The sequence below is a fragment of the Colletotrichum truncatum genome (genome assembly GCF_014235925.2).
Source record: "Colletotrichum truncatum strain CMES1059 chromosome Unknown Contig_0002, whole genome shotgun sequence".
Lineage (NCBI taxonomy): Eukaryota > Fungi > Ascomycota > Sordariomycetes > Glomerellales > Glomerellaceae > Colletotrichum > Colletotrichum truncatum.
In genome coordinates this window covers 1211560-1224379 of record NW_027222399.1, presented here as the reverse complement: position 1 = coordinate 1224379, position 12820 = coordinate 1211560, and the positions used below count along the sequence as shown (strand labels likewise).

Below are 12820 nucleotides of genomic sequence, written 5' to 3'. Positions count from 1 at the left end.
ACAATCTTGATACCGAATATCGCGCATGCTAGCTTCATCTCACATATCATAAAAAACAAAAGACATTGATACCTTACATCTTTAGTACCATTGATGATATTGAGTAACATTGGTAACAGGCATCTATCTAAGAGACTAGTCCTTCGTCGTCCATCGGGTCTCAATCTCGTGAATCACTGAGGATTCGGGGCAAGAGCCTCAAACTCCTTCACACCCACGCCTCCGAATTGGCCATTGCCACCAGACGCTGTAAGAATTGCACGGAGTGATCTAGTGCTAATCTGGGCAAAGTTGACGGTGGAAGGGTTGTCCGTGACCGCAGTAGGATATCCGGTGCTTGCACTAACCGACACCCAAGCATTATTGCTGTTCAAGTACTCGAGTCGCCAGTTGGCCGGCGGCGGCACGCCGATGTTTGACCCAGCAGGCTGATCCGCGAAAAACACCATCCTAGCACCGTTAAGAGTCACGGCAGAACTCCAGGTCAGAACAAGCGTGTTGGTCTGCGGCGACGCGTTGCCATTGTACGAAGACCAGTAGTCCGGCGGGAGCGGATTGCCCGGGATCCAACCGTCGTTGAGCGATTTGGTCCAGTACTGGATGGGAGTTTGATTCACGGAACTCGCCACGGCACGAGGGGCGATGTTGCGGGTTGCGGGGGCAGCGGGCTGCTGGCGACGCGTCTGGACGACCTTGTTGATGCGAGCCGGCGACTGGCCGTCGTCCCAATTCAGATAGTCGATCGCGATGCTGCGACGGAAGTGACCACCGCCATTTGCGTCTCTGGTGTGGTATACTAGATACCATTGGCCGTTCAATTGGAAAACGCCAGGATGCGACGTGGTAGATGAGACAATGTCCAGCACCACACCTCTGAAAGTCCACGGTCCTAGAGGGGATGAGGCTGTTCCGTAGGCGATGCAGGCATGGTATGAGGTCGGCGTACAGGGCGAATTCGAACCAGCATTGTTAGCTGCGTAGAGCATGTAGTAAGTGCTCTGCCTCTTCATCAGCCAGGGGCCTTCGAAGAACCCGGTCAGACTGTTGACGGAAATGGCCGATCCGATGGTCGTAACCATGTCTGTTGCCAGTTCGATGCCCCGCAGCTGACCGAAAGTGCCCCAGTAAAGGTAGACGCGGCCGTTATCGTCAACAAGAACTGACGGGTCAATGTTCTGGATGTTGTTTGCCTGAGGGACTGTCTGCGAGATGATAGGGCCACTTGGATGAGCATCAGTGAAGGGGCCCCAAGGATTGCTCGACACAGCCACGCCGATAGCGAATCGATCAGGGCTAGAAGTCGACCGTTGGTTGACGGGTGCGTAAAGATAGAACCTCCCGTTCCGCCCTTGGACGACCTGTGCGGCAAAGGCGCTTCCTGAAGTGGCCCAGGAGAAGATTGACTCTGGGCGAGCAATGTTGATACGGAACTGCCATTGAGCACCGGAGGGACGCGGATCACTACTGCTGAACATCTGCCACTCGTTCATGACAAACGCGTTTTGGTTGGCGGGCGCAGTGTCTCTGCCGCTCAGGATGTAAACAGTGTTGTTCACCACCAGCGGAGCTGGATCTGCAGAATAATATGATCCATCGGCAAGGATTGGGTTGCCCGTCGAAGTGATGGTGGTTTGAGCGGCAACTAATAAGCCTTGAAGTAGCAAGGAAGTAATGGAGGCGAGTGAATGCATTTCTGCAGCAGACAGAGCACAACTCGAAAGTGAGCCAGGAAACCTGTAGACCCAGATGTACACTGTTCTAAAAACCAGAGCAGACTAGAAGATATATAGGGGTTTTCCTTGGTGAATGTTTACTTGTTTATGCTATACAAACCCTATACGGCAATACTCCTTTACGAAAAGAGTTACGTGCAGCCTGAGTTCGTTTTCCCCGCTGTAGCATAGAAGCTAACAGGAAGGTCATCGGTCATCTGTCTTAACGAGCTCAACTTCAACTACCTTAGAGAGCAACTCAAAAGAGCATTTCCTTTTGCAGAATAAGTTAACCCGAGTCCCCGATGCGCCAGAGGCAAGACGTCATACGACAGCGGTGTTGGACATGTCCGAATAACTTGTTAGTGGCCCGCTTCAGGCGGAAGCGGGGTCTCCGCACTTTACCGATGTTTGGTGGCTTTGAAAAGCACCGTAGGCACAGGCGGGGTATTATAAACTCCCGACTCGGGTGGCTTTGAGGATGTGAGGTTGGAGAAACACCGCCAATGGAAAATTCTGCGTCCTTCTACCCAAAACGTTATGACAGCGATACGAGGATTCAATGGATGAACCGGAGATGGATACCGGGCACCCTTGCAAAAGTCGGATTGGACCCCGTGGCAAAACACCGATTGGCTGACATGTTGACACTGCTAGAGGTTAGCGTTCTTGGTATCCTACGTTTATTTCCCTTGAACTTTGTACCAAAAGTCCATGTAACGTCGTCGTCTGAGCGCAGTCATCTGTTTCGTTGTGAGTATGCTTAATTTCCGGCACATCTCATAGTGCTACAAATTCATTATATCTATATGTGCGTTCGTTGTATCACCGTCGTAATAGCTAGTCGTAAAGCTGCTTGTTGGCTTCAACACGAGTACTTCATAGATCCAAAGCTTGATTAATCACTGATCCTGAGAACGAGGCACAAGATGCATGGCTTCTGCCCTAGGAATCTACTAGTTTTCGCCTGTATCACGTTTCAAATCAACAAGAATACCCCCATCATCTCTTCCAGCAGAGGCCGGTGATTCCGTCCTCCACATAGTTTTGCAGTCCAGGATAGTGGGAATCCCTAGGTATCAAGCCTTCCCAAGAGATTTCAAATTCGCAGGACTGAATTCTTTGCTTTAGACCATCCGTATTAAGCTTAAAAGCAGCGGACTCTTACCTTGCGAGTCAGGGAAAGGGCTTTTACGTACACCATATGAATGTAAAGAAAACCTGCAATATCACCTTCGAGATACCGGGGACAATTACCGGGTGATACCTGCAAGCTCGGGTTGAGTCCCGGTCCACTTTCACGGAGATTCATGGTGCGTTCTTCTTTGGATGTATGAAGGGGTTTGCCAAGAGTTTAAGTCGTTGCAAAGAAGGAAGGTGACATTTCGAATTGCCGAGACCATACCGCAACTAGAAAAATTGCAGTTGTTTTTTTGACTGAATTGTTAGCCTGATTGGTGCGCAAGTCATCAACAATCGCCATTTTCAAGCGCACAACAGCGAAGGAATAGCACTGTTGCGCCACCTAAATTGGATGTTACTTTCCTTTATATGACATTTGCGGTAATTTGCCTTGTGCAAGCATTCTCTAGTTAGTTAATTCTCTTGGCTTTACCCATTTTCATGTTTCAGTCAACGGCAGTCAAGTGATCAAACCGATGTGTTGGGTCGGCTTCCAACGACTCCATAGTATCTCTTACCATGGACCCAAGGACTGCATGTTATTCTTCTTCACCAGACCGCTCAGCATCGTAGTCACATTTAGTTACGTAACCACCAGTCCACATTGAATTAAACTACAATTGCTGTATTTGAACCTTAATATAGGTTAAATCCAGACCTACATGTCCTGTTGGTTGGTTTGATGTTAACAATGAAGCCGGGTTAACGAAGATGGTAAGCGACGGCCACAACGACGACCACGCCATGTCACAGAAACCGTCGTATCCGATCAAGACGCTCATGGCCAAAGCTTGGAACTTTCCGACCGATCCTTCATTTAGTTAATCCATCTTTGGCAAACCGGATTCATGCCTTCCTTCGTTTCATTCGGATAACAGCCCACGGAACTGGCGTCCAAACAATGCATGAGGCTCGCACAATCTTGAATTAGACTTAATGATGACCTCGCGAAGACAGACGAGCAAATTGCAATGTGATGCTGCGGTCATGAGGATTGGCCTGATCGGGTGACGGTAGGATTTCAACGGGAGAGCTGACAGCCACCAACACCCTGGCCTACACCCATTAACATACTTGAAATAATGGTGAGGGGTGTTAATTCCCCTATGTTCAAAAGAATTCCACCAGTAATTCTAATCTAAGCGAAGTTGTAATCGAACTGGGGTCAGCAATCCTTTCAAGACGAGCCACCGAGCAAATTGTGAGTTGTCTTGTGGAAAGTCGTTGAGTGTCTGATCAACGATTGGCATCTTTTGATTGTCGCCAAGAGCAGTTAAACAGCAAGAAGTGCTCCAAATAAATGGTTAAGACGAAACGGCGGGCATTCAAGCATGTAGTGACCGGTCACCATATAAGGCGGCAATTCTTCTCTCACTTTACCATGATCCATGTCTGGACACCATTGACATTATCTTTTCTTACCTCAAACGGTCAAAATTATTGGGTAAATATTGCTTGCCACCATGACCAAGTTCGCTGCTCTTACTGTAGCCATCGCCCTCCTGCAGGGAGCCCATGCCTACCCGGCCCAGGCCCAACCAGTCTGTAAAGGTGTTGACATTAACACGTCCGATAACCCCAGCTTAATCATCACAGACCGCGCAACCCGCACTCTTGTTGCTCGCGCCCCTCCGGCATCTTTTACAGCAAATCCCAACATCGGACCTGGCGGTTCCTCATATAGAGACTCTGCTCATTTCCGTGTCTATGCCTCCGATCTAGGGGCCGCAGACCGCGCCTTGTCGATGCTGGAGGGTGTTTACTCCTGCTTTGTTGACACCCTCGGCTGGCGGTCCACCGGGCTTTCCTACAACGACAACAATGACAATGATGGACCTTGGGTCAAGGTCAACATCTACAGTGTTGCAAACCTCCCCGGTGCTGCCGGTGTTATGCACTCTGATTTCGCCACCGGCATGGCATGGCTGGAGGTTGCAAACCCGTACCTCGTCACTCCTGTCACAATTCACGAGTTCGGACATGGCCTCCACTATCACCAAAAGACCTGGGTCAACCAAGGCCGAACAGGCGCCTGGTGGGAGACGCTGGCGAACTGGGTTTCCGACACGTTCTTGACTTCGCCATTGTGCGCAAACGCCCGGAGCCAGTATGGGCAGGCAACTCCTCAGACCAGCGAGATTGATGTCATCAAGACAATTGGTGACTCTTTCCAAGTCATTGTAGATGGAAGTGCTGGGTCTGGAAACTACTACCAGGCATGGCCGTTCTTCACCTACATCACCAACAACCCGGACAACTTTGCCGGTCTCGGGCGCGATGTGTTGCGCCAGCTCATGGTCCGATACAGCGCCAACTCCAATGAGACTCCCCTTCACACTCTGCAACGTGTATCCACTGGCGCGACCGTTGCAAGGATCGTTGGGAAATACTGGGCTCGCATGGCATACCTCGACATTGGGCACACCCAGGCGCGGACCGTATTCCTGAACCAGAGGAGCCGGATCAACTACGCCAACGTCGACTCGGCCGGCAGTGGTACCTACCGCGTAAAGTCTGCACGCAGGCCGCGCTACATGGGCGCAAACATCATCCCCCTCAAGAACCCGTCCGGCACGGTGACTGTCAGAATCACCACGAGCGGCCAGCTTACCTCTCACTTGGTCGTCAGAAACACAGGCAGCGGTGCGGTCAGATATGTTGAGCTTAGCAACGGCCAAGGTAGCGTGAGTGTTGCTGGGGGAGAAGAAGCCAGCCTCGTCGTTGCTAACACGCCGGCCAACCTTATTCTTTTCGACCCCTTTTCTCTTGGGTCCGATGTCAACACAGGCGTGGACTACTCGTTCACTTTGTCGGGTGCAACTGCTTAGTGCTCAAGGGCAGAAGGGAGTAGATGTGGTGTGCAAAAGCAACACACTGCTCCTGATGTATCCCATCGGTCGCTTCGCTTTTTGTTTTTCATATGTATATAGTTATTTGCCATGCCAGTTCTGGTTGAAGCTATCTTAGGATGTATTTAGCACATTTTCTATCGCTACCAACTTATGGTCCGCTATTTTCGACATGAATCTCTAAACCATCATTACAATGTGAGACGTTTATCAGAGTTTTTACATTGTAGTTAAGAGTCAAAGGGTATTTATTTACTTCTGCATAGTGGGGATAAGCTATATGCGAATCATTCATTTTGTGCCAATCCTTTTATTCAATCTAGAGTTATAGTTCAAACAATGGTGGGACCTCTTTAACTTTCTTGTAAAGACTACCTTTTTCTAAAAGAAAATGTGGCTCTGTTATCACAGTTTAATCAGTATAGAAATAGCCAGTATCAATAGATGTTGCGATAGTTGGAATACGGAGTCGTGTGGCACTTCCAGCCACACGCCCGCCAGGCTGAGAGGCCCAAGCCTCCCAGACCCACGTAACAGGCCAAGGGGGAATATCCCCACCTTCTAGTCAACAACACCACTTTCAACTATCATAAACTATCGATTAGAACTAATTTACTATTATTTGTTATTAACGAACGGAATTCCGTTTTACCCCTTGTAAAACCTATACTAATTAGTAGTAAACCTTATAGTTGCTATTAATTTAGTTAACTTTATAATTACTACTCTACTACGGATAAACCGTAGATCAGTAAGGTTAATACTAGAAGAGACGACTTCTTAAACTAGATACCTAAGCCTAGGTAAAAGTAGGAATTTCGTGCTAACAAAAGAAGAAGCGAGAGTAACTAGAATCTATGGAAACTAGTAGAAGAAAGCTTCTTTTCCTCGAATCTACTAGCAATCCGATTATTCGAGTAACCTAGGGACTGCTACGCTTACCCTAGGCAGGATAAGGTTAATCGCAGCTAATTATCGCTAGTAAGAGTATTCTATCACGCGTTTTCAATTACTAGAAGAAGAAACCTACCGAATCGACGGTCTTCTAACCTCTTCACGCTATAAAGGCGAAGATTTACAAATCCTATAAAGGATAATAACTTCCCTAACTATAACTATCCCCTACGCGCGGTGCTAATCACGAGGCGCTTACTAGTTTCTTAATAAATCCCTAGACGAGGTACTAACCGCGAGGCGCTTGCTATAAGAAACCTCCCTACTAGAAGAAGAATACGCCGAAAGGCAAGCAGAGACTACCGGTAGTAATCCGCCTATATAGCTATACGTATACGCCTCCGAGGCTACGGCTTAGGAGAAACGTACGTAGTTATAGGCGTTATAAAGCTAACTATCCGCTAGATTCTAAACTTTCTAATAGTAAGGAGCGAAGCCTGAAGTAAGAAAGAGAGATTTACGAGAGAATCTACGGTAGAACTCTCTCCCTACTAATTCAAGACCTAATTCAAGATTCTAAACAGAAGTAATCCTTTTATACTATCAGAATAGAGCGAAATTTACGAGAAGGATCGCCCGCAAGCAGCGTTACTACTAAAAGCTAATTAATAATCCCTATCTTATAGAGAATCGAAAGTATAATCGATCTAGCAGTATAAGGCAACTAGGCAATCAACCTTATAAATGCTAGCCTATAGCAACTAGGTTCCTATATAGGTTTCCTACTTAAGACCTATAAGAAGAGGAATCTTACAAGCCTCGAGCTATAGAACGAAGTTTCTCCCGATTTCGCCGACTAGTTAGAAGAAGACTTCTAGAACGTACCTCCCCTAATCCTACGATTCTTTAAAGACTATTTAATTAGTAACGGCGTCTACGTCGAAATAGATAGTAAGAAAATCTCGAAAAACGTAGCATTAGCCTTTAAAAAGGAAGAATTTTACTACTAGTTACCCTAAGAACTCGAACAAGGCGTTAAGAGATATCGCAACCTAAAGGCTTTGATAAAAGACTTTAAATTCCACGAAGAAATCACGAGACCGGCAATAGTAGCTAACAGCATAGGAGGAAGAGTCGAACTAACCCTATAGCTACCTCCTCTACAAGAATAATAATAGTAGCAACTACCGTACCGACCGCTATATCCTACGGTCTCTCTATTAACAGACTTCTAACTATATAAGTTAATAAACCGTATCGGAAAGCAATTAACAGAATTCGCGAAACTATACCCTAACGATATAAAATATAGCGGCGATATATACGATATACTCGAAAAGAAGATGCTAGTATTCGTAGATTACTATAGAATACTAGGAATTTATACCTCCTAATATAACAAGGCACTTCCCCTAATACTAAAAGGAATAGCTAAAACTTACTTCTACGCCTCGATTAAAGTAATCAACCTATAGCCTAACTTTAAGACCATGATTAACTAATTAAAATCATACTTCGAGACTAGGGAAAGGCAATAAGCGTACGTTACGTAGTAGAATATAACTACTCTTCCCTAAATCATTTGCGATAACCTTAGAAAGACTAAATCGGAGTATTTTAACATACTATATAACAAATTAAGCAAGATTTAGCCTGGTTTGCTATAACAAGATTATAACGACCGATCCCTCTATACCTAACTTCTATACGCTTATAAAGATATTCTAGAGTATGTAATAGCGTTATTTATACCGGCTGAAACGTACGAGGGACTTCGTAGCTAATTAATCTCGTCGATCGAGATAGCTACCCGTCTTAACTAATAACAATTTAATATAATAGCTAACCTACTAAAGCAGTACTAGACCGATAGAACTTTTAACGGTCGAAGGCGTTATTTACGATATAGTCGTTTATTACGAAGTCGATTATTACGAGGAAGAAGCCGTAACAGACCCTTATTACTGCTAACGCCTAAGAAGTACTACGTATATAGAAAACCTAACTACTAGTTAACTAAACATACTATAGAAGAGAGACGAAAAGCGTACGAGAAGTTTAAAACTACCTAATATGCCTAGGATACGTTACTTCTAGTATATAGCTAATTTCTCGTCTAATACAAGGGTTTCGACGGGTTAGACTTACAACCTACCGCCGAAGACCCTTAGCAATACTACTACGTAACCGAACAAACTAGTAAAAGTAACGAAGAGGAAGAGACTAGTAGCGATAGTCAATTCTAGGTCACCGCCTATTTTACTATAATAGCAATTAACGGCAACAGGATCGCTACGATCCTAGCAGACTAGTTAACCCGCTATGCTATTACGAAAGAAGACCTCTTCCGTAACTAACTAGAACCGAAAGAGCTACCTTCGCAATTCATACTCGAGGGACGCTACTCTGCCTAGAACTTCCAAGGGATCATGCCCGACTCAGGCATAGCAGGATTCTCAACCGCTAGCTACCTATAATTCGTAGCCTTATAACAAATTTACGAAGGAATTACGTTAAATACTAAGGCGGCTAGCGGCGTTATAGTAAAATTCGGCGATAGGATACTACTAGAGTCTATAGGGACTACTAAAATGCTAACGCTGTTTGGAAGCGTTAAATTTTACGTTATTAAGACTAATACTCCCTTCCTTATATGCCTAGGAGATATAGACTAATTAAAGGTCTACTTTAATAACGTTACGAATACCCTTATTTAAGGAAACAAGGTTATACCTATTATTTGCAAATAGGGCTACCTATGGTTATTACTTAATAAGGAGAAACTACTTGCCTAAAACTACCTTATAGACGCTAAATTACGACAGGTTTACTATCGCTTTAGATACTTATCTATTTAACGATTATATAAGGTACTTTAGAAGGCTAGCTACCTAGTTAAAATTATAGTAATTAAGCAACTATCGAAAGTCTACTATCGATACTAAATATATATACTAGCGCTATTATGGTTTAAATTTACGTTATAAGACGATTACGAATTTAACTATAAGGTTATCGCCGACGTAATATACCTTGAAGGTAATAGACCGGTCCTCTACGTCGTCGATACCGCTACGGCGTTTAACGCTACCCGGTTCCTTAAGGACATTTCTACGAAAGCTACTTAGGAAGCCTTACGCCTCTACTAGATAGATACATATCAGGGACCCCTAGACTAGCTAGTTACTAACGCTAAAACAAACTTCTGCTTAATGGAATTCCGAAACGTAGCGAAAGGAATAATAATTAAAATTAAGGAAATTCCTATAAAAGCCTATAATAATATTAAAAAAGTTAAACAATACTATATACTTTTAAGGAAGGCGTATAAAATTATTAAAGTAGAAGACTTAATAATTACGCTAGAATTAGTATTTTAAATAGTAGTTAAAATAGTTAACGATACTGCTAGCTTAAACGGAATAGTATTAATACTCTTAGTATTTAGCTTATACCTACGAATTACCGACGATTTGCTACTATCTCCCGAAGTTATAAGGCAGGCGAAAGCGATTAAGAAGGCGATAAGCAAAGTATGTAAACTTTACGTAAGGCGATAGGTAGTAGAAGCTATCGCTACCCGTAATAGCCTTGATATAAAGCTAATTATTAATTTACTACTACGGTCGTAAGTATAAGTATAGCGCAAAAAGAAAGGCTAGACTAGACCGTTTACTTTAGTAGCTATAAATAGCGAAACCTATACTATCGATATACTATATAGTCTAAAGACCTTCCGGTCTACTATAGTCAAACTATACTACGAAGATCCTGATTAACTACCTAATTCTATCGCCGCGCTAGAAGAAGAAGAACCTAAAGCTAAGATACCGTAGTAGGAAGTAGTACGCGACGAAATTATCGTCGCTAGCGGAGGTAGTAAACCGGACGAACCGCAAGAGGCACCGGAGCTACCGAGAAGACGCCCGGGCAGACCTTAGAAGAGACTACTACTAATCGCCTATTTTATAAAGGAATTTAACGATAACCCGGATTATTAATAAATATTCCTATCGATTAAGGAGTAAGTAGACGAAGAATTAGTAATCAAACTACGATAAGAAAGTATTATTACTATACTAAGCAAACCGTTCGAATAATTAACTAAATAAGAAATTAATAGCTTTATTACTAGAAGAGTATTTAAATTTACCTAGTTTAATAAGAGAAGGTATTAAAACGTATAAATCTTCTAATCTCGTATCGTTAACAAAGTTAAAGGTAAAATAACTAAACCCTACGAGAAATTAAGACTTATAATATAAGGTTACGCCGACGATAGTAAGAAGGCTATATTAACCTAATCGCTAACGATTTAGCAAGCAAGTTAATAGCTAATTCTATTAATTACCTTGTTACTCCTACGAGAAGGGAAATAACTATAGCTTCGAGATATTATATAAGCCTATATTTAATCCTTTATAAGGCTTAATCGTATTATTCTCGCCTACCTACCGAAGCAAATTTAAGACTAGTACCTAAAAGGGACTATTATAAAGGTTATAAAGCCTTTATACGGAATCGTAGAAGCTAGAACCTACTAGTAGGCAACGTATTATAAGTATTATAAAGAGAATCTCTAGATAGTTACTTCTTCGTACGATCTATACCTATTAATCTTATCTACCGAAAATCTATACTTTAGCTATATCGGCATATAAACCGACGATACCTTCGGTTTGTTAGATAAAGCGTTCTTATAATTAGAAGACGAATAGTTAGAAAAAGCAGCTTTTATAATAAAAGCGAAGAATATCCTTATAATTAACAAACTCTTCTAATTTAATAGAAGGATAGTCGCGCTATTAACCGATAATTCGATTAATTTAAAGCAAAAGGGATAAGCTAAGAAGTTACGATATATTAAGATTACTAAACCTAACCTAAAATAGCAATATATCGAACAACGCGCTAGAAGGGCGTATATCGCGTTAATTTGCCAACCCGAGGCCTGTTTCGATTTATCTATTGCTACCTAATACTAAGACCCCTCGCTAGAAGCGATAAAAGTATTAAATCAACGGATTCGATAGCAAATAGAATCGCCTAACCGAGGAATAACGTTTATCCTACTCGACCTTATAATAGCTAAGCTATTCGTTTTCGTTAATAAGTCGTTTGCTAATAACTACGACCTCTCCTCCTAATTAGGGTTTCTGATCATCCTAGCTAACGATACTTCTTCTAATAGTAATAACGGAGAATTTACGATTTATAATAACCTTGTTTATTATAGCTTTACGAAGAGTAAATAAGTTACCCGTAGCGTATTAGCGTTAGAGATCTATAGGATAGTCGCTAGCGTCGATATAGCCTACGCCTTCGCTATAACCCTAGCGATAATTACTAACTACCTTAACCTACTAACGATTTAGATAGTTGTCTATACTAATTCTTATTCGCTATACGAGTATCTCGTAAAGCTAGGCACTACTAAAGAAAAGCGACTTATGATCGATATTATAGCGTTAAGACAATTGTATGAAAGACGAGAACTATAAGAAATTCGTTAGATTAATAGCGAAGACAACCTTGCTAATGCTTTTACGAAAAGCAAACCAAATCGAGCCTTCGAGAGATTCGTTGATAGTAACATAATAACGATACGTATAGAAGGATAGGTAACAAGACCGTAACTACGGGAGAAAGTAGGGATAGGAGGCCGAATTAACGAGGAGACGGAACTATATAGGGATAACGTATTCTAACCGCTTCAACACCATAAAAAGAGAGTTTCCAGTGTTGCGATAGTTGGAATACGGAGTCGTGTGGCACTTCTAGCCATACGCCCGCCAGGCTGAGAGGCCCAAGCCTCCCAGACCCACGTGACAGGCCAAGGGGGAATATTCCCACCTTCTAGTCAACAACACCACTTTCAACTATCATGAACCATCGATTAGAACCAATTTACTGTTATTTGTTATTGACGAACGGAATTCCGTTTCACCCCCTGTGAAACCTACAATAGATATTGTAGTCGAATATTGTCCGACATTTTCCCTGTGGAGTATAAATCAACGAGCCAAATAGTAAATGAGGTAAGCATAACGTAGTTTTGAACGTAATTGCAGGCCGTATCTGGAGTTTTAAACGATAATATCAAATCTGTTGAGCCCGACGAGTTGGAAATGTAAAAGTAGTAGAACTATCTCTACCCTTTCTGTTTCCTCGGTTGACCTTACT

At 43.1% G+C, this 12820-nt stretch overlaps 2 protein-coding genes across 2 annotated transcripts; one reads left to right on the top strand and one right to left on the bottom strand.

The window, feature by feature from the left end:
- Window positions 1-173: 173 nt before the first annotated feature.
- Window positions 174-1691, bottom strand: CTRU02_203297 (glycosyl hydrolase family 43 protein (xylosidase/arabinosidase); the record flags this gene model as incomplete). The annotated part of the gene is made up of 1 exon (XM_036734108.1): window positions 174-1691. The coding sequence occupies one exon, from the start codon at window positions 1689-1691 to the stop codon at window positions 174-176; it is 1518 nt and encodes a 505-aa protein (XP_036574170.1).
- A 2666-nt stretch (window positions 1692-4357) lies between these two features.
- Window positions 4358-5722, top strand: CTRU02_203296 (dockerin type 1; the record flags this gene model as incomplete). Its single annotated transcript, XM_036734109.1, has 1 exon — window positions 4358-5722. One exon carries the CDS (start codon window positions 4358-4360, stop codon window positions 5720-5722), a length of 1365 nt encoding a protein of 454 aa, XP_036574171.1.
- Window positions 5723-12820: the final 7098 nt, after the last annotated feature.